Genomic DNA, 26,288 nt, shown 5'->3' on the forward strand with positions numbered 1-26,288 from the left:
TCACACAGTTGGCTTGAATGAGTGATCTCTCCTCCTCTGTCAGGTATATAGGCAGTTCCAGTCGCAGGCAGACAAGCGGGAGGAAGAGGGAAGCCACGGATGCTTGTACAAGTGCACTAAGATTTAATACCCACATGTGTGACAGGATCCAGTCATTTATGTGAACATATTAGCCAAAGAAAGCTTCATGTGTCTGTGGAGTTGTGATTTCCCTCTCCTGTGGTTTATTACTGTGTGTGTTTTGCCTATTTTGATGGAAATCTTTGCTTTGGCATGAAAACATACCAAATACATACATGCCGAAAACGAACAAACAAGAAAAAAAAAACACATTCCATAATTTCCTACAAGGCCTCTTTGTATGTGCGTGCGTGCGTGTGTGTGTACGTGTGTGTGTGTGTGCGTGCGTGTGTGTGCGCGCGTGTGTGTGTGTGTGTGTGTGTGTGTGTGCGTGCGTGTGTGTGTGTATATGTGCGTGTGTGTGTATATGTGCGTGTGTGTGTGTATATGCGTGTGTGTGTGTGTGTGTGCGTGCGTGTGTGTGTGTGTGCGCATGTGCGTGCGCGTGTGTGTGTGTGCGTGTGTGTGTGTGTGTGTGTGTGTGCGTGTGTGTGTATATGTGTGTGCGTGCGTGCGTGTGTGTGTGTGTGCGTGCGTGTGTGTATGTGTGTGCGTGCGTGCGTGCGTGCGTGCGTGTGTGTGTGTGCGTGTGTGTGTGTGTGTGTGTGTGTGTGCGTGTGTGTGTGCGTGCGTGCGTGCCTGCATGTGCACATACAGTAGGCATAAAGAGGAGCAGATCCAAAGGCAGCGCATGTGCGGCGTGTGGAGCATGCCTCTGAGCTCCGTTCCTCGATACTTCACGTCCTTTTGGCTTTTGCAATCGGTCGCTTCCCTTCGGTGAGTTTCTGCCTTTTCCCTGGAGCCCAGAGGAATGTGTCTGTTTCCACGGTGAGCTGAACCAAGTGGCCTTTTTTTGTTTGAAATCAGGAAATGTTGCATTATAAATAAAGGGATAATGACACAGATAACGAGCAGGGCTGACGGGCCTTGCTGCGCTCTGGGGCATTTATTATCAGGGGAATTCAAACAAAAACAGTTTGGACTAGCTCCTTATTATAGCTGTCACTGTCCCCACGAGAATAATATTGTTTCTGCATTTCAGATAGGCATCAGCCAAGCCAATCATGTCACAGAACGCAGGTTTGAGGGGGCTTGGCAGTTGGGATGGTGGCAGTTTCATGAATGGTCACAGCACAGGTCACATGACACTGTGGCCCAATAAGCATCGCAGCTGAAGAGTAGTCATCTGTAGTAGAATCGTGATCGTGGTCTCGGCTGCCTATGTCTCTATCTCAGACTTTCTGCTCGGATCCTTATCTGTCTAAAAGCATGATTAATGTGTGGAGAGGGAGGCGGAGGGGCGATAGGGGAGTGAAATTGCGGGGCTTGTTAAATGATGTCGTCAGATGATGTCATGGAAAATGACCTGTTGTGATTGTTTTTGTTGGAAACGGAACAACGGAACAAGAGTTTTTCTAGAATTCCTCGATTTCTTCTCAAGGACATTCTTTATGTGCATAGGTTTCTTATTTAGCAAAAAGGTTTTTAGTTCCTTTTTCACTGGAAGTGTAGAGAGTCCTGCCTGGTGTAGCAGCCTTAGCAGGGCTTGAACCCAAAGTTTCTACCGTTAGACCACGGAGCTCTGTTAGAGCTAATAAGGAGGCTCCAGAGTGGCTCAGTGGTGAAGGCATTTACATTAACACAAGCTGCAAGCTGAGCCTTATCCCCTCAGCAGCAGAACAAAATGGCTTCACTCAGTCGACTTGTGTGTGGTGAGACAGACAAACCTCAGCTGAGCATGAAAGTGTCTTCTTTCAGCTCATGTGCAAGCTTAGCTTTGGGACTGCAGTGACATCACAGGTTTGTGTGTGCAGTCCCGGAGTGTTGGCAGGGGTTGTGGTGATGAGTGGCATCTCTGTGATACAGTCTAACACTCCAGATTGGTAGAAAAGGGGGACAAAAGCATAGGGTATTCAGAATTTCTAAAAAAAATTATTACTTTTTACAAGGAACAGCCGCTCCTTCTTTCCTTCTTCTGATGCTGACTGGCTCTACTCCCTATGCTGTGTGCATGGTTTTGGGTAGGGTACGTGTACGTGTTATTTCATTCTCCTGTCGTGTGCATATTTGATTGTTGTGGACATTGGATATACTATTATGTCTAATGTCTTCTAGTGTTATACTAGGATTTGTGTTTTATATGGCAATAATCTGTACTATTTTTATCTTTTATCTTTTAGTTTGAATGAGCAATTTCACTCAAATCAATAGGTGTCTACTAGGCAGTAGGCGGTAGATTTTTGCTTTTACACAGGAAGTGCCAGTTGTTTTAGGATGTATTACGCCCTGTGTGAAGTTTGACTGTGTGGGCTGGGCTGGTGTTCCTTTTGTTGGAGTTGATACAGATGCTATGTTGAGAGTGATGCCATCACTCGCAGCTCTGCGTCTCAGGGAGTCATCCCATAATGTTCGCTATCACAACAGCCCTCTCGCTGGTCGCCATGGCTACTCGGCGCAGCTCCTGTCTCAAAAGGTCCATGTTTTTGCATGGGCAGAGAGTCGGCATTCCTCTGAACGCGAGGCCACCCCACCCTGCTGTTTCAGGAGACGAGTGTGCACCGTGTAACGATTGTCTTTCCTTGTCTCTCAGTCTCTCTCTTTCTCTCTCTCTCTTCCTCTCTCCCTCTCTTAGTCAGTCAAACATGGAGCTGCGTCATTGGGTAACTAACTTTATCTGCAGCATTTTATTTGTTGATAAATGTTATCCTTGAGGCAGCAAACGGGCTACTCTGAAATAGCAAGGCAGAATAGGAAGGCCAAGGGGCTCCGTGACATGGGTGAGTTAAAATAAAGTTAAATAAAGGCCAGCTAAGATGCTTCTAGTCAGGTGAATGAGTACGAGGTGCTGGTCTGATGCTGGCAGGGTGTAAGAAAGACTTTATTTCGTTTCTTTTGTAATGTTCTGAAAAGATGTTCTGTGTTACTGTTACAGTTTTGCTTCTGGTGCTGTGGTCATTTTTTCAGTTTTTTTTTTTTTTTTGGTGAGTTCTGAAAATAATCCTGCTCTTTATCTACAGTTATTTATATGAAGAGCTTTTAAAAGTCAGTCTCTCTCCTCTTTATATATACATATATAAACAGTCACACATATTGCATACACACTCTCTCCTCCCTTCACTCTCTCTAACCCTTGCCTGCTGGCCCTCAGTGCTGTCTGCACCTCAAATTCACCAATTCGTCATGCACCGTTATGCTTTAATAGGTCAGTGAGTTTTGCCCAGTGTTAAGTTGTTTTTCTTCATCCTGCTTTGTCTTTTAATTAGTTTGCTTGAGTTTCGTGCTGCGTTTGCAGTGCTGCCTCTGTCAGAATGGGCCGAGCTCCTGTGAGATGGCCGGAAACTTACAGAACAGGAGTGTCCTCTGGGACAATGTGCTGCAGGAAGTATTTGCATTTGGCTTCGGGGGCCGGAGCGCTTTTCCAGCAAGGCCAGGCCCACTGAAGCGGGATCATGCAGACAGTTTAACGGCCGTCAGGGCCCCGCGTGGGGTTTCCTTCAGCTCGGCTCACTGTCACGTGATCTCGCTAATCGCTTGCGTTGACATTTTTCGCGTTTTTGAGATGATTTTGATTCGCAAGCTGCCGTTTGCACTTGGGTTGACGTAAACATACTTGAGAAGCTGAGTGTGTTAACGGCACTGCAGCTCCTGTAAGGAATCAACGACAGGCTTAGCTGATCAAATGTACTGAAGGAAGGAAAATGCCAAGTAAGCTTTGTATGGGCCTTAATGAGAGATGAAAAGTTTATTGTCAGAAACAGTCAATGCAATGAATGCTTCATTAATAGGCAGTAAGATCTTTTCAGGCATCTTCAGAGCCTACTGTGTTCTCCAGTGGTTTACACTGTCCAGGTAGATGAAATGCAGACGGTAGGAAAGCAGACGTAATCGTATCATTCCCGTCAAGATTTTACTAGAGTGAGTGTGCTGAAGACTGAGGTCTTGAGTGTAATTGCTTCCATCTGCTCCCGGGGGGTGGGGGGGGGGGGGGGTGCAGGGAGGTGGTGGGTCCACACTTTAGCGCTTAAACTCCACAGTCCACACTGCTGTCAGGTCCAGGCAGGTCTGATTTATGGCCCTGATCTCCGCTAGCTGTCACCCTCAAAGTGCCTCGGCATTCCTGTCTCAATCTTCTCAGAACAGCTGCCGTAAACAGGGGTCCTTTTCCAGCTTTCTCTGACAGAAAAATGGTGGAAATAACTCTGGAAAAATCGTCTGAGCACACCCTCCCATAAATAACGGTAATGAATTTACACTTTCCCTGCGCGTGAGCTTTCGGAGAGATTCCTCGATGACACCGGGTGCCTCAGAGCAAAATGGGTTGTTTTGGATGTTGCAGGTTGATGTGCTCCTCTGTGGACGTGGACATTAGAGAGGAAAGCTCATCCCTTTCACTCACTCGGTGTGAACAGTAGCTCTGGACAAACAGGATCTGGTGTCCATGTTTGGGGCGTGCAGGTACCAGCCATATATTTTCAGGTTATTGGTGCCTGGGTGGTGTCCTGTGGGTTTCAGTAAATGTGTAACCACTGGGGAGCCTGTTAAGAAGCACCCTAACCCAATCAGAGCCTGACCCTCCATCACTTAGCCAATCAACCAACAGCCCATCCTGTAACTGTACCTCTATATCTTAGCCAATCAGCTGGGAGCTCCTGCTGTAACTGTACCTCTATAGCTTAGCCAATCAACTGGGAGCCCATGCTGTAACTGTACCTCTATATCTCAACGAATCAGCTGGGAGCCCATTGGCGTACAGCCACTCCATGTGGCTCCATGTGGACAGCCCCAGTGACATCTTCAGGGAAAAGCTGCAAAACCAAAAAAAAAAAAACCCAGAAGAGGCCCCAGAGGGTGATCCACCCATTTTGGGCTTTTTTGTCTGGTCTGAGCAGGACTGAAACACAGCTAATGCCAGGCACAGCTTTTAAATGTGATTATTGTCAGCACACTAGTACACTTAAAAAACACAATGGTGAGAAATTAAAACCAGGCATTCATAAATCTCTCTTGTAAGAGCTATGAGTTTGTGTGTGTGCTTGGTCCAACTAACGCTTTCCTTGATGTTAATTTTCCAACGTTTGTCCTCTTTTATGAGAAAAAATACATTTACTTTCAAGTTCTGCGTTGATTTAGATGATAATTGTAAAGTAAACTCATGATGTGCTCTTCTGAAAAGGAGACCATATGTATTATTTTTGTCTTCAGCATTGACTTGTTCTTTTTCTTATTTTTATTTCTGTCAGGTCTGTTGGTTAGATCGGGCCAGGGTTTCAGTAATATACTGTGTAATGTAGGTACATGGTTGTGGGTATTCATTATTGATATGCTGTATACTGTTGAAATGAAACCAAATGTGGTTTTGGCCAAGTATCTCTTCAAATTGTATTTATTGATAATTTTACAATTTGAAAGCTGGCATCAGCTTGCACGGTTTCCATAGTACAGCTCCATGACCTGATTTTGTCATGAAGAGCATGCAGACTGCATCCCACAGAGTCAGCCTAGAGATCAGATCATTTTATGGGCTTTACAGATTACTTCCAGGTCAACAAGGGTCAACCACCACAGACGCAGACCAGCTGTGAGGTAGCTGCCTTTCTATGGGCTCATTCAGCTGTCTCTTTATGTCTCTGATGCATTGTATTATTTGTTGCCCCATAATTGGTTTAGAGGCTGCACGCTCAGTTATTGAAGTGTCTGTTTTCTATTATGTTAATGCACATGGCCAATAAAGACGGAACATTTGCCCCGATGGAAGGAGATGAACAGTTGTCCAGATTGTTTGTGCTTCTGTGCTGTAGAGTGGCCTCTGGTTTTGTCCTTCAAACCACATCCAGTCCCATATACGTAGTTCATCTGTGAGCTTTTATTGCCTTTGTTCATGGAGCTCCTCCTTTGATGAAAGTGCAACTGTTCTTTCCCAGGCAGGGAAACTGCTGTGTGCTGCTGCTGTTCTGAATGAGGTGACAGCTGCTGTGAGGTCATCAGTGGGACTTTCTGAAGGGACAAGGTGAAACACAGCCAAATACGCAGATATTACAGGCATCACCTGTACTGTCTTGCTCTGTCTGCTGTCAAATGAGACGGTAGAGTTTCTTGGTGACAGTGCTGCAGTGCAGTGTCATATAGGTGTGGACTGACTGTTGATCGAGTTGTGGCTGAGTTACTCCAGTCAGTGGCTGTTCAGTCGTCCTTTTCACTTGAGCATCTGTTTTTTAGAGTCTCCTGCAAGGAAGAGCATAGGGAGAGCTCAGTGCCTTTGCAAATGATTCCAGACGGGGGTCACTTTGGGGTGAATGGGGGGGGGGGGGGGGTGCTCTCCATCAGAACTGGCCCAGAGGGGTCTATTTTTCTAAGAATCCACATGCATGCTCTGTCTTTCTGACACAGCATGCGCTGAGAGAGCATGTAACTTAAAGGCAGTCCCTTTTGTATGATCTTCCATTGCACTGAACTGATTGATGGGGGTGTTTGGGTTGACAAACCAAGCATTTTTAAATCTGCATAGCAAAGCCCACCTGTCAGGTGTGCTTTGTGATGACCAACCAAACACCCTCCCTGGGTTCAAAAGTCAGAAACCTGAGATAAATTCAGTGTGCATTTGGACTCGTAAGTTACAGTGGGTAACCAGTACATTTAAAGCCCTGTAGGTGTCAGAGGGGTGGGAAAACAGTGATCTACACGTGAGCCACACTGCCCCAGTAAAACTGAAATTACTGGAGCGTTGAAATTGTTAAAACTTGTAAGGGAATATAAAGGGCATGCCCGTGTAACACAGATGTCCTTGTAGTGATTGGTCATTGGTGAGTCACAGCTTTGAGTCTCTGGTTTGAAACTGCTTTGCCTTGATTGTGCATGCTTCCTGAGGTTTTGTGGACCTCTACACGTTACGTGTCTCTGTAATCATTAACGTCCCCCCATTGTCAGTTATTGATCGTGTTGTGCAGGAAGGCTGCTGAGCTCGACTGAGGGTTACGCAAAGCGGAGCGTTTACTGAACTAAACACAAGGTGACCTTTCACAGAAAGGGGAAGCGTGCGGGGGCCGTAGGGTGGAGGAAAGGGGAAGTGAACTGTGTGATTGTGGGTAAACAGTGTGTCAGATGTGTTCAAATACATTCACATATCCAGGGTCCTTTTTTCCAGAAAACGTCAAATGAAAGTGAGAGAGCGTTTTCAATGATCTGCTCATCGCTGCTGAGAGAAGGGCCCTAAGCTTTTTCTGAGGAGAGCAGGCAAGTTCAGGAGTGGGGGGGGAGTGGGGGGGGGGGGGGGGGGGTTTAGATTTACAGCACAGTGGGCTAAACACATGCTGTATATCAGAGTTCTGCTGCAGCAGCTGCCAAACAGCGCTCAGTCCTGCGCAGATCTCCTTGAGAGGCTGGCGGCACCCTGTGGTGCCGGCTTAAATTTATCTGTTTATTTCGAAAGCGTGCGTATTTCTCTCCCGCGCTGTCGAGGTTCACGCCGTTCCGTCGGGAGAGGAGCCTTTGTAGAGCGCTGTACGTTTCGTCAGGATTTCCACATATCCATGCACGAGCAGCTATCACACGACCTCCACCCCCCCCACCTGCACAACTCCCCCGTCACATCAGCACGCTGTGCGCTGAAGAGTTGTGCCCCAGGTGCGAGGGGCAGCATGCGACCTCCTCCGAAACGTACCCGTCAGGTTTCCTGACCAGGAAGAGAGCGCGGGCAATCTCAGTCCCCTCTGAGAACCGAAATTTCCTCGTAGGTTCTTGCGTCAGAAAAAAAAAAAAAAAATTATGGGGCCGTTCATGTACCGTAAAAAGCGGCATTAGAAAGAAATATTGCCGCAGCCAGACGTCCACCGTCATAAAACACTTTACAGTTACAGTGGACCCGTAACACCCACGGCTGAGAGGGAGCCATAAACGCACAGGAATGCGAGGACTCTCACAACTTACATGACGGCGGCCAATAGAAAACAAGGAATATTGTTTCATGATGTGGAGCTCCTTCATAAGTTGTCAGCGGCGGCCATTTTGGGCGCCAAGTTGGAAACTTTTGACAAAGGGAATTGACGTCTGTTCACTGTCATGTAACGCTCTTGAAATGACCCGCGTGCCTGCTGTTTCAGACTGGCGGTGAGGGCAGAGATTCGCCAGGAGCAGCCTGCGTAGACTACAGAACAACAGCACAAAATCATGTAAAGGGAGCACTCAATAAACACGCCTCTGTTGCTGTGCTTTCCTGCTTCACTCTGAGTTCCAGTGTGAAAAGGACCCAACCTCCCTTTTAACTGATGTTAACCACTGTTGGTGTCACCAACACTCTCTTTGACTTAAGACGACGTAACGTCACTTTAACAGCTTATAATCTCTTTGCACGCCATTTTCTGTTACAGAATTCTTGAAAATGAGGATAACAGATGCTGTTGATAACAGAACTGTTGTTTGGTAAAGTGAATTGTCTGAGAACAGCAGTTTTTCATGGTAACACCAGTAAAGTCCAGTACAGCACAAAGCCAGAGTCGGCTGGTACCTGCAAACTGTCCGTTGGCCTCGTAAGCGGTGCGAAAATGACTACTTTGTTCCCTGTTTGTGCCTGAAAGCTGCTCTGCTCTCCAGCCTCCTGCAGAGGTATGAATGGGCTATTATACCCTAATGGCTTTTGGAGAGAGCTCCACTCTTCAGGGAGCCAACTCCTGTTTCAGCCCCTGAGCGCTGCAAGCCGCAGTTTGCAGCTCTGCTATAGGTGTAGGGGTGTCCAGGTGGGCGTAGCCTAACTCATACCGGCGTGGCAGGGCTGGTATTGTCACCCAGCTCTCTGGGTCTCTGGGCTGTCCAGCTGGTACAATATCTGGGACAAGATGACAGTGATGTAGACCCCATGCAGTATTTTGGCAAAAAAATATTGCCAAAATATTGCATCAGTATATATGTGGAAGCCGGGCACTGAAAGCAACCGCATGCTTCCATATGAAGGTGAACTTTTGTCTTTTCGGCCAAGCTTCGCACAGGTGAAAAATTGCATGACACGTTTAGTTACATTTCCAGGAAGCTGGAGGAGTAGAGTCAGTAAGAACTCTGATGTCTGGGTCACTGTGGTTAAGTCATGCAGGTGGCACTGGAATTGCAGGATGTTGTCAGTTAACAATAGACTACCAGGCTAACTGGTCTGGTCACACCCGCCTTTAGGCATATAACATAACGGTAGGAAAAGTCTTAAATTGGCTGGTTATGAGCTAAAAAGTATGCTCATTTGCACATTCAGTATCCTCATGTACACTCATATATGTCCAGACTTCTGTCTAGATCCCCTGATCGATCCCATGTGGTCACAAATCTGTAGATTTTGTAGGAAGGATTGTGATCTACAAAGGGTAGAAGAAAGCCATATGCTAGATAATTTTGTCTATGGTTATGGCCATCTACTATGTAGTAAATGGGCCATTATACATTATATTGCTGTATTGTTAATGTTAATGTTGTGTATTATGTTGAAATACTGGGGAGTTGTGTTTCACTAGCTTCTGCTTGGAAATAGGCATACCATTGTGCTAGATACCAAATGAGATGAAAGCGAAAGTCAACAAAATCATTGCCTCATGCCTGAGAAATAAAAAGCAATCATCCGTAAATTTCACATCAGTCATCAAAATAACACCTTAAATCATAAAATCAGTAAATTTCACATTCTCACGCAGGGCTTTTAAGCTGTACCTTTGGTCGTAAAAAGTTTACAGGTTTTTCCATTGTAGCCTGGCTATGAAAACATGCATCTGTATCAGATCTGTGCAGACTGGCAGGTGCATATAGTACACACAGTCCAGCTGTAGCCTCTCTGAAATAGTGAGGGTCATTTTTTAACCTGTGTTATTGTAAAGATTATTCCGGCAAGAGGCTGAACATCCTTCTTTTAATGCGTGCTGTGAAGGCAGCCCTGTACAGTGTGTTCATAAATAACAGCTTGTGTTCCATCTATTAAAATAACCGCCCGCCTGGTGAACGTTATGAAAATGACGGGCACATTTTAAATTGGTTCATTTTTCAGTTCTGCGGACAATGCTCCTCAGACCTCTTTCACAGTGTAGATTCATCCTCCACATATCATTAATTATGGTCTGTGTCATTTTATTAGTAATGAAGTGCTCCACTCTGTCCAAAATCGCAGTTTATCTCGTTCTGACCACAGAATGAATACAAAGATGAAGAGTAATGTGTGTCCAAGCAGTTGCGTTTCCTCACAGATGTGAGTTTAAATAGAGTTATCTGGTTTCTCTTTCTTTTTTTAACTTGAATTATTCCACCACTGTCAGCCAAATTTAAGAGTAGTAATGTTGAGCATTTTTTTAACCTGTTTGGCTTGAATGACCTTGTTTGCAGATCTGAAGTTTTACCATGGCTATTGTCCATGCACAGTACTCAGTACAGTACTCCTGAATGAGATTGCGTAGTTGCACATGGATGATTCATACCCACAAATGGCCACTCTGTAACAGATGAAAACGTCATGAATTATTGGGTATTTCAGGAGGGTTCTGCTGCAGCTGTGCTAATCCTCACAGGCCCAAAAGCTGTACTACAGGAACTGAAAAAAACAAACCCCCTTCCTCAGCCTGCCTTCCAACATGTCAGATGATGACCGTACTCTATACTGAGATAACGTATGCATGGCTGAGCAACTGTACTATAGTACAGTATTATGTACTGTAGTGTAATGGCATTGTAGCTCTATCTACTTGCAGGGTTCACGAAGCTTCAGTCTCTCATCATTAGGAGCTTATTGGTCATGATTAGTTAAAGTCTCTCTTTCTTTCCCCACTGCCATGTAAACCACATTAGACAGAGCCAAAAAGCCAGATATGGTGGCAAAAGGGCTGGTACATCCAGTGAAATGTATCAGCAATACAAATGGTTACCAGTGGTCACTTCAGCCCATCAAACAGTCACCCACACCACAATTCTGCTGTAACCGCAGCTCCGCTGCACCCGAGACGCACGGGTCTTTGGAACACCCCCCTCTGCAGGTCACAGCTGGTATTACATTACACAAACTTTTGACAGAAGGAACACTCCAGTCTAAAAATAATCTTAATTACTGCACATGACCTTATTAATTAAACAGAACAAAATACACTTTGGGGTAGAGTTGATTCAAAAGTCTTAGATTTGACCTTTGACCTTTGACTGTTAGAATTGCACTAACAATGCAGAATGCAAAAAGGAGGGGAACCAAACAGACAGAGTACTGGAAACAGTGATTTTTTTATTTTCAAACCAAAAGTCTGAAGCAAAATTAATCTAAGCCTATTGAAGCTTAGTACAAAGTTAAGTACATAGTTAAAGTACCAGCAGCATATGGAAATAAATTTTTTTCTCTATAAAATGTATGCTGTGCTCGCTATGAGTGAATAGTTATCTTATGCAGAGCTACATTAGCCCTCTGCAGTGTCATATGCTCCCTTAGCTTTACCTTGTTAAAAGTGCATTAGAGCCGTAATGGAGCCCATCAGGATGGGGTGATGGGACTGCGCAGGGGATCTGTGAGCTGCAAGGCTGCTCGGTCTGAAACTGAGATTTGCGATTTGATCAAGACTGATGCTCTGTTTTATTAGGGGTAAGTTATACTTGTATGTCACTCCCTCTGTAATTTTAAACAGTGAGTCACGTCGTAACGCTATCCTTCCCTCCCGATAGTAAGCCGAAGGGTTGTTTCTGGGGGACACGGTCAGAGAGTGACCCCAAGAGCTGGAGAGTAGCAGCAGCACCCTGTGCGGATGATACTGTGGGTTTCTTGTTTCACCGCACAGCTACAAGGCTAAGGGAAGATGCGCCTCTCAAAATACATTCCTCCTTGTTTATTTCCTGTTCACTGTGGGAAAGTGATGCAGACATGTCTGTTTCTTCTGTTTAAATGCATGTCTTTTTGCAATGTCAGTAAAGTTTTGCGATTGATGTAGTGACATCACCACCATGCTGCTGCTCTGTCACGTCGACGCTGGAAAGATTTCTGAGATGGCAGCTAAGTCTCTTACCGACTCAAAATTGTGGCAGATCCCCTTGTTTTGTGACCTGGAGACCAAACAATGTCTTAAATCATCAATAAATTAGTTTGATTGATTTGTGTTTATTTGCCAGAAGCGCTTATCCAGAGTGACCTCTGAGGCCATCATGATGAGATGCATAAAATGGCTGTCATGACAGTGAGGTCAACCATGCAACAGAGCTCTGTGTCTCTGCGCCTGGGTTCAGGCCGCAGGAGCACGGCTCCCCGGCTCTCAGAATTTTCATCTGTGTAGATCCCATTAATCTGAGTAAAGGGCAGTGTAAACTAAACCTGACTGCGCCGGAGAGTTATGAGCTCGCATCACTGCGCAGAAATGGAAAATGTGGATAAAAGAGACTAAAACAAACCCGCGAGTGTTTGAGAAACTGATATTTTTATTCTCCTGCGGCTGTTTAATTTTGGCTCCGTAGCGCTGTGACGGGCTTGTTATTTTCGGACCCCTAACGAGGGATGGATTTAATGTGAGTGTTTTCTCTTTTTTGTGTCTTTCCCGCAGATGCTGCCTCAGTCCGAATGGGAGCACAAGCGAGGCCCTCGGGGTTCCCAGGTCGGCACATTGGCGCACTGTCCACTGCACTGTCCGCCCCACTGTGACTTCCAGCTGAACTTTACCATTAAAGCCAGGCAGTGCTTTAAAGATGAGTCGGGGGTGTTCCCACAGTGGTGTGGGGTACCCTCAGAAACACCCCACCCCAGCACCCTCCGATAGCTCCTTTGACCCAGCAGTGTCATAGTGAGGCTGGCATTGAGTATTCTGTTTGTTACTGTCCTCAATGTTTTGTCGTATTTTTGGCGCTATGATGAAAAGCTCTCTCTGTTGTGAAGGAGACATTTGCCATTGCGGGCCAGTCTTGATTGACGGACTGCCTGCTCCGGTCTGACTTCTTGACATATTCTTTAATGTTAAGTTTTGATAGGTGTCTGGGTTCTGTCAGAAGGATCTCGTAAACGTCTTTTTTAAGACCGTTAAAGAATCTGAGGCTCGTCCTGGCTTTTTGTCATGTTTCAGGAGATGTTTTGCCTGGGTTTATGTCTTGAGTGTGAGAGCAGGCCTGGCTGCTCCTGCTACAGCAGCTCACTCAGTGCATAAATCCTGCAGCCTTTTCTGGAGCATTTGTATTTGTTTACGATATGTGTTAGCAGAATCATTAGCCTAGCAATGTCTTATTTCTACAGGTTATGGCAAACACTGCACATTACAGAAGGAAAGAGATGTAGTTAAAGAATGAATCAAATGTTTATTCAAAATATGTTGTTTTTGGACCTCTAGTGTATTTTTGAACTTCACTTGAGAACGGGCAGCTCCCAGTACCTATTTTGGGTGAAGACAGATTTAATGTTAGGAGAAAAAGAGATTTGAAAGAGATTTTATTGCAACTTACAAATCATTGCAAGTTTGACAGTCGCTGAAATTAACAAAAAATATTACCATCTATTAGCTAATACAACTCATCACACACCTGGTAATCCATCACCTGTTACAGCTCTTAACCCACCCTATAATCTCCTATAATATACCTGCACCTCATCACCCAACCTGTAATCCATCAGCTATAACTCATCGCCCACCTCGTAATGTACCTGGGATTTTTAAGGAAATATAACAGATGGTTCAAACCATAGTAGTAGTAGGTGCTAGGTGGCATTGTATTGTGATTTGCTCATGTGTATATGACACTGATTGGAGATCCAAGGAAATTACATTCCCTTACATTACTGTCATTTAGCAGATACTCTTATCCAGAGTGACTTACATACAGGCAGGTCCAATTTTATCCATTTATACAGCTGGACATTTACTGTGGGTTAAGCACCTTGCCCAAGGGTACAACCGCAGTCCCCTAGCCAGGAATTGAACCAACAACCTTTCGGTTACAACCTCTGCTCCTTACCACTACACCACACTGCTGCTTTATGTATGTATGCAAATGTACTTGGATTTATACATACAGTATGTAATTGTATTTGTACTTGGATTTGTACCGGTGTTTGTCGGGAGCATGGTCGGGAGTCATTTTCTGCCTGCTGTTACATGGGTCTTGTGATTTGATTCAGGAAGGTGATTCAGGACTCTGTGAAACGCTCATTTCAAGGAAACCTTTAGATGAGCATCTGTTCGGTTCTTCCTTCAAGCTCCTTTCAAAGCGTTCATGAAATCTGAGTCGCGGGTAAGAGTTCTGTGTTTATATTAGCCTTTGAGGTTTGTTTGTTTCACTCTTTGCGGGGTTGGCTGGAGCTGAGTGGATTTTAGAGGGAGCTGTCCAGTAAAACAGGAAGACTTCCACGCGGAGAGGAGAGATGATTCAGGCCACTTAACCTTCCTCGTGTACGACACTTAGTTATGCTTCCTGTGCCCCGTCGCTTCCCTCAGCAACATCAGCTCCTCATAAATAGCTAAACTAAAACTATAACAAACGTGAAAGCTGAATGTGCTAGGCTTTCTCTTTCTTCGTCTGAAGTACTCTGTTATCCTACAGCACAGCCATGAAGAAGTTATACAGCAGCTGCCTAAATTACAACACAGAAAATGTCCCAGCAGTGACCAGTCAGCAAGAAATTGGCTGCCATGGTGTTTTTTTTTCCTTTTATTGGGTTCAGGAAATACCAGAGTTGCAGTTCTGATTGCATTGTGTATAATTGCTCTTGGCTTGAAATTGCCTGTTGGCCATATGAAATGCCACCACTACAGTCATGCACACAGCAGTAATGGCTGTGTGTTGTTGCTGATGTGTTTTGCTGTTGGACCAAGACACTGTGAATGTCCTTTCATTAGTGGGTGGTGGTGGGTGGAGGGGGGGGCTCGAGGTGCAAAGCATTGCCCACACACAACTCCACACACATCTGCATGGTTTGCTCGTCTGAGACAGCCATATTGGGTATGAACCGAAGACGGTGGACTCCACACTCTTCGAAATTTCTGTCCCTACATTGTTGAACTTAAAATTCCATCACCGGGACGCTTAAATTCAACAATTTACAAAGCAAGTGGGACTACTGAGCTGGACCAGGGAGAGCTTACAGCATTCGCAGTCTCCCCTGATGATGAACGGTCTCTGGTCGCAGTGACTCACCTTCTAGAATGCCGGGAGGAAAATTCGTCATTCTCTTCCTGCGACGGACAGACCAATGGCTGAGCAGAACAGAGCCAGACAACAGGAACACGCTGGGGGGCATTGGCAGATGGGAGCATTTCTGGGTACGCTGAGGTCGAATGTGCGATCATGTGTTCAGTAAGCGATTACTGTTTGAACAGGAGACTCTGTGCGGGAGCACTTTAGCGGCTGTCTGCTGGAGTCTGCTGTCGTCATTGAGCATGTGCGACATGGCCCCCAAACCCCCACCCAGAGGGATTGTGGGTGCTAGCCTAAAGCTCAGAGGATGTTGTGCATTTAGCAGAGGAATAGTGGCTGAAGGATTGCGTTACACAAAAATATGTGCCGTGCTTCATCCTTTACACATGGTGTGGGTGACCTTTGACACTGAGGATGTCATAGTTTCCAGGTCATTACACATATCCGCATTAGCTCCTGCGTGTCCTTAAATTCCTTCCTTACTGACGTGTCATTCAGAACTCAGTGAGTATTTCTATCGTGACTGAGTCATCTAGGTCTGTATGTAGCCCTGCAGGGCAGATCCTCTAGTCCAGTGAAACCGGCCAAACCCCAGGGTGCACAGCTGTGTTTCTCCTCCACTGCCCTCAGTATCTGTCCTTTACTCTGCTTCCCCTCTCTCTCCCATTCTCAGTCTGTCTCCCTCTCAATCTCCCCCTCTCCCTCTCCCTGCTTCTCTTTCCCTCCCTCTCTCGATCTTTATCGATCCATTTCTCTCCAGCTGTGTCATTAATATTTTCTGTATGTGCACACAGTAGCCTGCAGGGGGCAGCATCATCCCTTTTGTATCAGGTCAGAACAACATGAAGCTAGGTGTTAATTGAATGAAGACTGAGTCAGTGTCCCTCCCTTTAATCTCGCAGTCGTCGGGCACCAGCGTGGCGGTGGACATCGCGGTGATGGGCGAGGCCCATGGGCTGATCACAGACCTGCTGGCGGATCCTGCCCTGCCCCCCAACACCTGCAGCTCGCTCCGCGCCGTCAGCAACCTGCTCAGCACCCAGCTCACCTTCCAGCCGCTGCACCGGCCGCGCGTCAACACGCTGGGCTCCTTCAGCGACACCTACACCTGCTCCGACTCCGAGGACGGCCTCGACCGGGGCGAGAAGCTGGCCATTGCCAAGGTGAGGTCCAGTGCACCATGGGAAATGCTTTGGAGATGACTGTGATTGCTTCAATAAATATCTGTCGCTGTTTAAAAGGATCATATAAACCATATATGTTATGGGATATGAGTTCCCCTGGATGAAGGCCTCTGAAAAGTAAATATGATGATGTAATAATAATAATGATGTCATTAATAACCTATGGCATCACTAAGGGCCCTCAGACTGGTTGTAACAGAGTGTGTGTGTGTGTGTGTGTGTGTGTGTGTGTGTGTGTGTGTCTGTGTGTGTGTCTGTGTCTGTGTCTGTGTCTGTGTCTGTGTCTGTGTGTGTGTGTGTGTGTGTGTGTGTGTGTGTGTGTGTGCGCGCATATGCGTGCAGCGTCTCAGGCGGAACCTGCCCCCAGCGGTTCTGCGCAGGATCTCCTCCACCTGGACCACCACCACCTCGGCCACGGGCCTCCCAACCCTGGAGCCAGGCCCCATGCGGAGGGACCGGAGCACCAGCATGAAGTCCCCACACGAGGGCGCCACCTGCAGGTACCAGCACAGTCCCTGCCATGACATGTATCGATGCGAGTGAATAGAGCCGCATACGGTAGCCCCTCCTCCCGGACGAGGCCAAGCGGTGAAGAGAAACGCAGGAGCGGAGAGCAGCGAGGGGCCACTGCTGACCACTCCACACCCCCGAGGCTCATGGGAAAAGGGGGGTGTGGGGGGGGGGTGGCTCCGGAGATCAGTAGGATAAGGTGAAATGAAACAGCTTGCGTGGAGGCAGAGGCCAGCGTTCCACAGAGGGGTCAGAGCGCTGGCCAAGTCTCAGATTGAGTTACTGTCCAGTTTCCAGTCAACTTGTTTAAACATCATAGCTGCAAATCACTCTCGTTTATGGGGGAACGGAGTGAAATACAAGGCCAGAGTCATAGGCATTTAGTAACAGCATTCTTTCCCCCAGAGTGATGGGTCCTTGGGGAGTTGCCTTTGAGTGACTTGAATTAGCCTCTGCAAGGGCATCTTTAGCTTCTCTGTTGGCTTTTTTCCTCACATTAGAGTGATCCCTCAGAGAGACTGATATGGCTCTGCGCCCTTGTGTGGACTGTATGAAGGCCATAGTGTGCAGAAAGTCTCTTAGGCCCAGGTTTTACCACCATTATGTACAAAAACATTGTGTTTTTTGCCTTTCATGTTTCGGAGCCAGTGTGTGGGTATGTGTGTGTTTATCTAAGAACAGCAGGGTATGTCTGTATTTCTCTTTTTGTATCTGTATGTGCATTTGTGTGGATATGTTTGTGTGTGTTGTCTTCATGCATGTGTGCGTGTGCACGTGTGTCTGTGTCTGTGATTGTGTGTTGTGTGTGCATGTATTCATATGTGACTGTGTGTGTGTGTGTGTGTGTGTGTGTGTGTGTGTGTGTGAGACTTCCGCTCAGGTGGTGAACGTAGGCATTATATTTTTGCTGACCTTGTTCTTGCAGCCCTCAATAATCCAGTAAAGACACAGAACAACCCAGGAAGCTCCTCACGCTGCTCAGCTCACAGCTGCTGTTTCAGCTTCGTTTTTACTTCCTTAAACCTGGAACTGAAAGTCAGGAAGTGCTGTTTTTCATCCGGACTTTGTTTAAATTAGACATTAGTCAGTCAAAATGATTTAATTCAACATATTTAATATAACTGTACCTGATTGAATAACATAACTGTAAATCTTCATTTAAAACGTGCACTGTACCTGTATATATTTTCAACAGGTCATTAGGAAGACATGTGGCATCAGTTTTCCTGTGCAGTATGAGGCGGTTATAATGATGTGTGACGCAGTATAAAGCCAGGCATTTTATCTAACACATCTGAGGTAGAGAGGCAAAGCAGCGGCCCTCCTCTGGTCCCACTGCGTCTCTCAGTTTTATCTGCTCCACACGTGCCCCGTGAGCGCAGATTCCTGGAAGCAGAGAGTGAGGATTTCGTTGTTTGTCGTGGCTGTAGGGGGTGTTCATTTGGCGCCGGCGAACGAGCGCGTATCTGTCAGCGCGCTGGACCGCTTAATGTCAAATGCTGCGGCGGATCGGTACGGAAAAGCGTAACAGAGCAATCACGGCTCGTTGCGTGCCTCTGAGCATTAGGGTTAGTGAAAGCAGAGAGCTCCTGACGAGCTGCAGAGACGTAAGGAGGCTGATTTCTGAGCTGCAGATAATGGCCTGCATGTATGTACGTATGTCTGCATGCCAAAATGGATCTGGGTGTGCGTTCCTGTGTGTGCGTGCGCACGTGCACGTGTGTGTGTGTGTGTGTGTGTGTGTGTGTGTGTGTGTGTGTCTTGGACACTATTCAGGAGGCGACGACGGGGTTACCCCTCAGTAACTGTGTTCATCCTGTGCAGCTCTGTAGAAAATGCTTGACTGTCTTACCTTCCCAAATACATGCAAGCCTGCCAGAACCTCACCAGCACACGCGAAGTAAACTTTGAATAGTGTTATGCTCACACTCACTGGTCTGGGAGTGTTGTCAGCCTGGTCTGACACTGTTGCATATTCAGCTTGAATGGATACACTTCTGTTCTATTGTGCTGGAAGTCACTCTGGGTAAGAGTGTCTGGTAAATGAATGTAATGTAATGTGTGCTTTTCCATTATAGTGGAAAGCACTGAACTCTTTCAACCATGCAGACCGACATGCACCTGACCCCCTGACCCCTTGTCTGTCTTCACAGCTGTGGAAGGCCATACAATAAGCTAAGCCACGGGGAGGGGTCGATGGATGGAGTGGACAGGACACTCCGCACAGGTGAGCCTCCTGCAGGTAATTCTCACCTGACACTCTCAACTCTCAGGGGTTCAGTCAGGAGCTCAGCTGAACCCCATTCACCCGGAGCTTGGCTGGATCAGAAACCAGTGGGCGTCTCTCTGTCCCTCCCAGACGACCCGGCGACGGTGTCATCAGACTACGACAGCACGTACGAGACCAACAACAGTGACAGCAGTGACATCGCGCCCAACGAGGACGAGGCGGAGAGCGCCAGGAAAGCCGCAGACCTGCGAGAGGGGTGCAGGACATGCCCATCCGAAAGCGTTATGCTGCACCCACTAATGCTCCCAGAGGTAAAAACCAGCCTTGCTGCCCTTGTGATATACGGCAGCTCTACAATATACGCAATAACACAACAGCTCTCTGATACACACACAATTACACAACAGTGTTTTGAAACAATCACAGCTACACAACACCACACACGGTTATCCAACAGCTCTTTGGTAGACATAGTTACAGAGGAGTTCTTTGATATAAACACAGCTACACAAGAACACTCTGATACAAACACAGGTAGGGCTTGCTGTGTCACCACGTGGTTAGCCAGGCCTGTCCTAGAGGTATGCTCTGTGGTGGTTACAGGCCTCAAAGCCTGGGGGTAGGAGTATGGAGTCCCTGAGGAAGGGCTTAGTCTGCTGGGTGTGCTTGGTGGCTCACAGTGGAGCCATGTGGTTCCTGCCCCACAGGAAGAGTCCGTGCTGGCCCCGGAGCCCCTGGTGATGGAGGAGTTAGAGCCCCTGATGAGCCAGCTCAACAACTGGAACTTCCCCATCTTCAGCCTGGTGGAGAAGACCCACGGCAAGAAAGGCTGCATCCTCAGCCAGGTCAGTCAGCTGCGTCTGCGCAAACCCAACCGTCCAATCAGAGCGCAGAGCGGACACCGCTGACCCGGAATAAGGGTACAGACTGCACATCAAACTGAAGCTCCCGGTGCCTGTATATATATATAGACATGAAGTGTTTTTTATAATTGTTAGTGTGTCCAGTTTATGAGTTTGCAGTTTTTTTCAGTGATGGTCTACTTATTGTGGTTAAATGCTAAGTGAAAACATTGAGAAAATCAAGTAGCTTCAAAACCAAAGGGTTTGTTCTTTTTCCATTACTGCTAATGTCATAAATGATGGACAGCAACAATAATTTTAACCCACACCCTCTTCACAACCAAACCATATACAAAAAACAATAAAAATGCATAAAGGATCACAGGCAGATGCAGGAGACCAGGGCCTCCTCTTTTGCACGTTAAAAGTTCAAATCCAAGGCCAGTGCTGTCTATCTGTGCATTGTGCTTAATTTGGATTTTTTCAGTAAAATATCTGGCCTGTAAAAATGGATAATATTGTAAATGTGAAATGTGGAAGTCTCCTCGTCTCAGTCTTATACTGGAACATTATGAATGAAATGGGAATGGTGTCTGTGTCTCTCAGGTCACCTACAGGCTGTTTGAAGACACGGGGCTCTTTGAGACCTTTAAGATCCCGGTCAGAGAGTTCATGAACTACTTCCATGCGCTGGAGAATGGCTACCGAGATATACCCTGTGAGTAAGAGACCAGGAGACATTGGAGTTGTCCTGTCACAGATAACACCATGTAGAAATGGGCTGTCATTATTGCTTTTTATTTTCTTTCATTCCCCCCCCCCCCCCCCACTCTTCCTCTTTCTGAGTGTGATGTTGGAATATTTCTACTGCAGAAAAAAATGGTTCAGTAAAAAATACTTCTATAGTAATACCTTGTATATACCACAAGAGGGAGCCATAAGGCTTCTTACCCAAATCGCGTTAATTTTTTTTAATGCCCGTAGTCCTATGGATTACACTGCCCTCTTGTGGAGATGTGTGGTACTAAATCAGGTCTCGTGAATCTGTTGCTGTCCAGACCACAACAGAATCCATGCTACAGATGTGTTGCACGCGGTCTGGTACCTCACAACACAAGCTGTACCAGGCCTGCCCAGCCTGGTAAATGACCACGGCTCCACCAGCGACTCTGGTACGTGAAGGCTATGAGGGAAATCTATCAGCATGTTACACTAAGATGTACAAGGAGTGGCTTATAAATGAGTTTATATTGAACCGACATGTATGATAGGTTGAGTATTCAGGAGTCACACATGCCGTTTGAGCTCAGATATTTTCTCTGGATAGCGGGTACTTACATACAGTGCTGCTTCTGTGATTGTGCAGACGTTGCCTTGTTCATTTCACTGTCAGTAAAAAGTAAAAATAAACAGCTCTGAGCTGTACAAGAATGTGCACTGAAGTCTCTGTGGACAGTGGTCTCTGCTTGTCTTTAAAATCTCAGGAACTGTTTAAGGGTATGTATGTGTGCGTGTGTTCATGCATGCGTGCATATGTGTGTGTGAGTATGTGTGCATGTGCCCGTGTGTGCATGCGTGCCTGTGTGGGTGGGTGTGTGTGCCTGAAAAATCCTTTGATGTTAGTGCCAGATGAACTGGTAATTAGAATAAATGTGTGCTCATATTTTCCTCGCAGTCTTCAGAGGCAGGAGAAATCAGTGGGCCAGCTTTGATCTGGGCGTATAAGAGGATTAGGGGGTGGTACCGAGGGAGGGAGGGGGGTAGCGTTGCTCGCCTGTGGCCCACTGCTCTGGCTCCTCCCTGACTCTGTTTCCCCGCTGTGCCATTGGACAGACTCAGACAGCGGCATCACCCACAGCCACATGGGCTTTGTGGTTTCGAAGACGTACGCGGCGTCGGAGGACGGCTACAGCTGCCTGTCAGGCCTCATCCCCGCCCTGGAGCTGATGGCGCTGTACGTGGCGGCCGCCATGCACGACTACGACCACCCCGGCAGGACCAATGCCTTCCTGGTGGCCACCGGGGCGCCACAGGTGACGCATTGATGATATCACTCGGTCATGACGTCACAAGTTATTAATGTGGGAATCCAACCACTTGATTTAGCACATGCCAGAAAACTCCCAGTATTTTTAAGCGTGCTTGTCACCAGTCACAGAGAGCATCTATATATACTTTTGTCAATGATGCGTTTGTCAGTCTGTGATGTATATATCACCTTCTTGTTCGGGGCTGTAGTTATGTGGCTTGAGTCTCCCCTAGTGGTAACACAAGGTATTCTTGAATATGGAGTAGCTGCTGTAGTCCTGTGGAAAGGATATAACACTGTAGAATAAGGGGAGTTATGAATAGATGTCTGATGAATACTCTCCAGTGGAGTGACTGCATATTTGCTCTGGGGCTCCCTCTGCAGGCAGTGCTGTATAATGACCGCTCGGTTCTGGAGAACCACCACGCTGCCTCTGCCTGGAACCTCTTCATGTCCCGCCCCGAGTACAACTTCCTGGTCCACCTTGACCACCTGGAGTTCAAGCGCTTTCGATTCTTGGTCATCGAGGCCATCCTCGCCACCGACCTGAAGAAGCACTTTGACTTCCTGGCCGAGTTCAACGCCAAGGTAACCCATCATATGCCTATAATGGACAGAAATCCTGTTTCCTGTCTCACGGCAAGGCTACAGAACCTTTGAATGGACATACGCTGTCTCTTAACCAGTTTATTAAAGTTCAGTGTGTGACAGCAATGAGCAAGTCCTTAAAACCATGTCACCTGTGCCAGGTGAGTGATGACGTGGGCTCGGGCATTGACTGGTCCAATGAGAACGACCGGCTGCTGGTGTGTCAGATGTGCATCAAGCTGGCCGACATCAACGGACCACTCAAGTGCAAGGACCTGCACCTGCAGTGGACCGAAGGCATCGTCAATGAGTTCTACCAGCAGGTGACTCACCACGCCCCCTGGTGTCTGCTTAGTGTCCTCACAGGGAATTACGCTACATTACATTACATTATTGTCATTTGCTTGATGCTCATATCCAGAGCGACTTGCATAGGTGAAAGTTTTCTACATGTTATCCATTCATACAGCTGGATATTTACTGAGGCAATTACCTTGCCCAAGGGCACAACAGCAGTGCCTCAGTAGGGAATCGAACAGGCAACCTTACGGTTACCAGCCCTGCTTATCATGAGCAGTCTCTGCAAGGAGTTCAGCACTAAATTAACCTTTGTTGAACAGACTGAATTATGCTGTTTAATCCTTGCATTAAAGACTTGCATGGGCACTCTGTGAGCACAGCTGTCAGTCAGTTTATTGAAGAGCTGTGCATGACATCATAGCCACACTGATCGATTGGCGCATGTTCGCGCCTCATTTGCTGTGGCCTCAGATCTGGGTGAAGGATTTGCTTAAGGGCGAATGTGAGAGGAGGGCCAGTGGGACCTCATGGTCAGCAGATGTTCCGAGGGCTTTTCATGTTGCTGAGAGTGGCAGTTAAGCACGGACGCCCGGCAACCACTGGGGATGTCGTAAACAGACATGCTGATTGGACAGAACGTGTGTGTGCAGGAAGACCTCGTGACAGTTTGCAGAGAGGGACACGGAGATGAAAGGCTCAAGAAGGAAAGACAAAGAGGGTTTGAGCGGAAGCTGCACTCACCTTGCTCTGCAGGGACCTATCACTCTCATTCCCTAACGTGTGTTGATGTCCTCTTCTGGGAAGACAAGGCAATAATGAGAATAGTAAAGCATTTGTACAATGTATGCACAGTTAGCTGAGTAAAAAAGGAGAAATAGGGTATGGCTGCCAACAGCTGCAGTGCTGTGATGCGTGTCCCATCCGTTAAAACGGTGTGAAAATATTGAGTGCATTATACAGTCCGTCCTGGCGGACCGGGGGAAGGGGGCTGCAGTGAGAGTGAGCACTGTTAGGAGGGACTGACCTGTACTGCCCTGTGGATCAAGTTCGTCTGCTGCTCCCTTTTCTCTCTATAATGCAGCAAAAAACATGTATCTCTATATTTTATATACATATATAGCGCCATTCTGTGATGTAACAGATTCCCAAAGGTCTTCCACTCATTCATTGATTCATCCATTCATGCTTTCAGTCAGTACGCCTGCCTTTACGCGACGCCTCATATGGCAGAACGCTGACAACACCTGTGCTAGTTTCCATGGCAACAGGACAGACCTCCCGCCAGCTACGGTCCAGTTTCACCCCGCCCTGGCCTCATTCTCCGCGGTTGCGCGCGCCGTCAGACAATGCTGCACATACCAGGCCAACAAAAGGACCTTTCTGAGTCACAGTGTTCCGGTGGCAGGCCCTCGCTAGCTAAGCTAGCTATAATCCCCGTAATGTGGCCGTGAGCTTTTTTGACCCAGTTCTCTGTGCCTTTTTCAGAACAGGATGTAAGCACACATTATCAGGAGGAGTCCGTCGTAGCTGGTAGCCGGCCGCTCGCTTGGGGTTGTACGAAACCAAACAGTTTAGCCACAGCCGCTGAGTTAACCGCTCGTTGAAATAGGCCAATCTGTGCTGCTGCTGCTGGCGTGTCCGTGGCAATGTGGTTTTGAGTTTGCCAGGAGACATCCCTCAGACTGTGTAGTAATGGGAGGCCTCTGCACCTGGGGCAGTTTGGGTATCTATTCTGTTATAATACTGATTTCAGAGAGAAATTTGTTTGAAGTTTACTGGGAAAAAGTCAGCAACTGTTCGAAATTGAGCCCCAGGAAAGCTATAACATTGGATATTCCATGCCACCTACAGGGCAGATTTGTAAATGCAAGGAGTGTCCAATCAAACTGTTTTCTGGGTGGGGCGGGGGTTCTGGGTGCTGTTGCAGGGGGACGAGGAGTCCAGCCTGGGCCTTCCCATCAGCCCCTTCATGGACCGCTCGGCGCCGCAGCTGGCCAAGCTTCAGGAGTCCTTCATCACCCACATCGTGGGGCCGCTCTGCAGCTCCTACGACTCGGCCGCCCTCATGCCCGGCCGCTGGGTGGAGCCCTCCGAGGTGGGGTCTGAAGCGGAGCAGGAGAGGGGAGGCAGGGATGAAACTGTAGAGGAGGAAGAGGAGGAGGAGGAGGAGGAGGAGGAAGACATGGCGGAGGAAGACGCATCCACCGGCTCGGAGGCGTCCCGTAAGGGCTTTATGGTCCACTGTCACAAACATGCTATGTGTTCAGACCACATGCCATATGTTCCGTTAAGGCTAGGAGCATGTCAGCTGTTCAGTCCTGCTGGATTCTGAGCTCAATAGGACTGTTTTTTTTTTTGCTTAACCAGACCTCTTCCATACCTCACAATTTGCCTGAAGACTGCTCTTGTAAGGTCTTCATAAAGTTGTTGAGATCTTGGCCATAGCAGCCCTTTCAGATAGAAGAAACCATAGGAGTTATACTGGGTTTATTGATGTAATTGATTAAATTCCCCTGTTGTCCTTGTTGTTTCCCTCTGATGTCACACAGAGAGGAGAAGCCCAAAGAAGAGGCGGAAAGTTTTCTGCCAGATCACTCAGCACCTGCTGGAGAACCACGACATGTGGAAGAAGGTGATTGCGGAGGAGGCTCAAAAACAGGAAGAGGAGGAGTCTGCACACCTCGCCAACCCCTCTGAGCCAATCCATGAGGAGGAGGAGCCAGAGCGCAAAAGGGAGGAGTCAGCAGAGGACCAGGAACAGGAAGTAATAACAGAGGAAGGGGAAACGGATCCTCTAGAGGAAGAAGTCCCGGCATCGGAAACTGCCGAGGAAGAGGTGCCCCCTGAGTGAAGCTCCTGAGTATATGGGGACTCCAAGCCAGAACGGCGTTTCTGTTTAACTGTTTTTTTTTTCCAAATTTTTTTAAACAGACTCCAGATATTTTTATGCCAGCACATCACTTAGACACAACACTGTAGACGTTTGGGGAGTACGTGCCTGTAGGAAGCAGGGTGGGAGAGTGGGTGGGGTTTGGGGTGGGGTGGGGTCAAATCATTTTATGCATACTTTGTGCATATATTATGCATATATTAATGAGGTCCTGGTTCAGAGAAATCAGTCTGCTGTTTTGGGAGCGCTTCCACCCTGTAACCACGGCCCAGGAAACAAACTCCATCCCAAACCAGCGCGTTTGCACTGGGCTCTACAGACCGCTCCTTTTCTAACAGAAATATTTTAATAAAGAAAAAAAAAAGTATTTAAAAAAAAAAAAAACTTTTTATGCAGTGAAACGACACATTTGAGTGGCATTGACAGATTTCCAGCAGCGTGAGCACAAATATGTATTTCTGTCCCATTCATGCCGACCTGTGAGTGCAGTGGGTCT

The 26,288-nt window shown here is 47.2% G+C and overlaps 1 protein-coding gene across 1 annotated transcript in view; it reads left to right on the top strand.

Moving 5' to 3' along the window:
- LOC118771681 (cGMP-inhibited 3',5'-cyclic phosphodiesterase A-like) overlaps positions 1–25,850 on the top strand; it is a 43,708-nt gene extending 17,858 nt beyond the window's left edge. The window contains exons 2-14 of the mRNA XM_036519689.1: positions 12,645–12,695; positions 16,122–16,382; positions 16,746–16,903; positions 19,067–19,140; positions 19,273–19,454; positions 19,851–19,988; positions 20,592–20,703; positions 21,044–21,157; positions 21,819–22,018; positions 22,399–22,602; positions 22,764–22,925; positions 24,830–25,124; positions 25,452–25,850. Of these exons, the coding sequence (XP_036375582.1) occupies positions 12,645–12,695; positions 16,122–16,382; positions 16,746–16,903; positions 19,067–19,140; positions 19,273–19,454; positions 19,851–19,988; positions 20,592–20,703; positions 21,044–21,157; positions 21,819–22,018; positions 22,399–22,602; positions 22,764–22,925; positions 24,830–25,124; positions 25,452–25,753 (2,253 nt within the window). The 3' untranslated portion in view covers positions 25,754–25,850. The remainder of the gene's footprint in view (positions 1–12,644; positions 12,696–16,121; positions 16,383–16,745; positions 16,904–19,066; positions 19,141–19,272; positions 19,455–19,850; positions 19,989–20,591; positions 20,704–21,043; positions 21,158–21,818; positions 22,019–22,398; positions 22,603–22,763; positions 22,926–24,829; positions 25,125–25,451) is intronic.
- The last annotated feature ends 438 nt before the right edge of the window (positions 25,851–26,288 follow it).

Source organism: Megalops cyprinoides, chromosome 25, assembly GCF_013368585.1.
Source record: "Megalops cyprinoides isolate fMegCyp1 chromosome 25, fMegCyp1.pri, whole genome shotgun sequence".
Lineage (NCBI taxonomy): Eukaryota > Metazoa > Chordata > Actinopteri > Elopiformes > Megalopidae > Megalops > Megalops cyprinoides.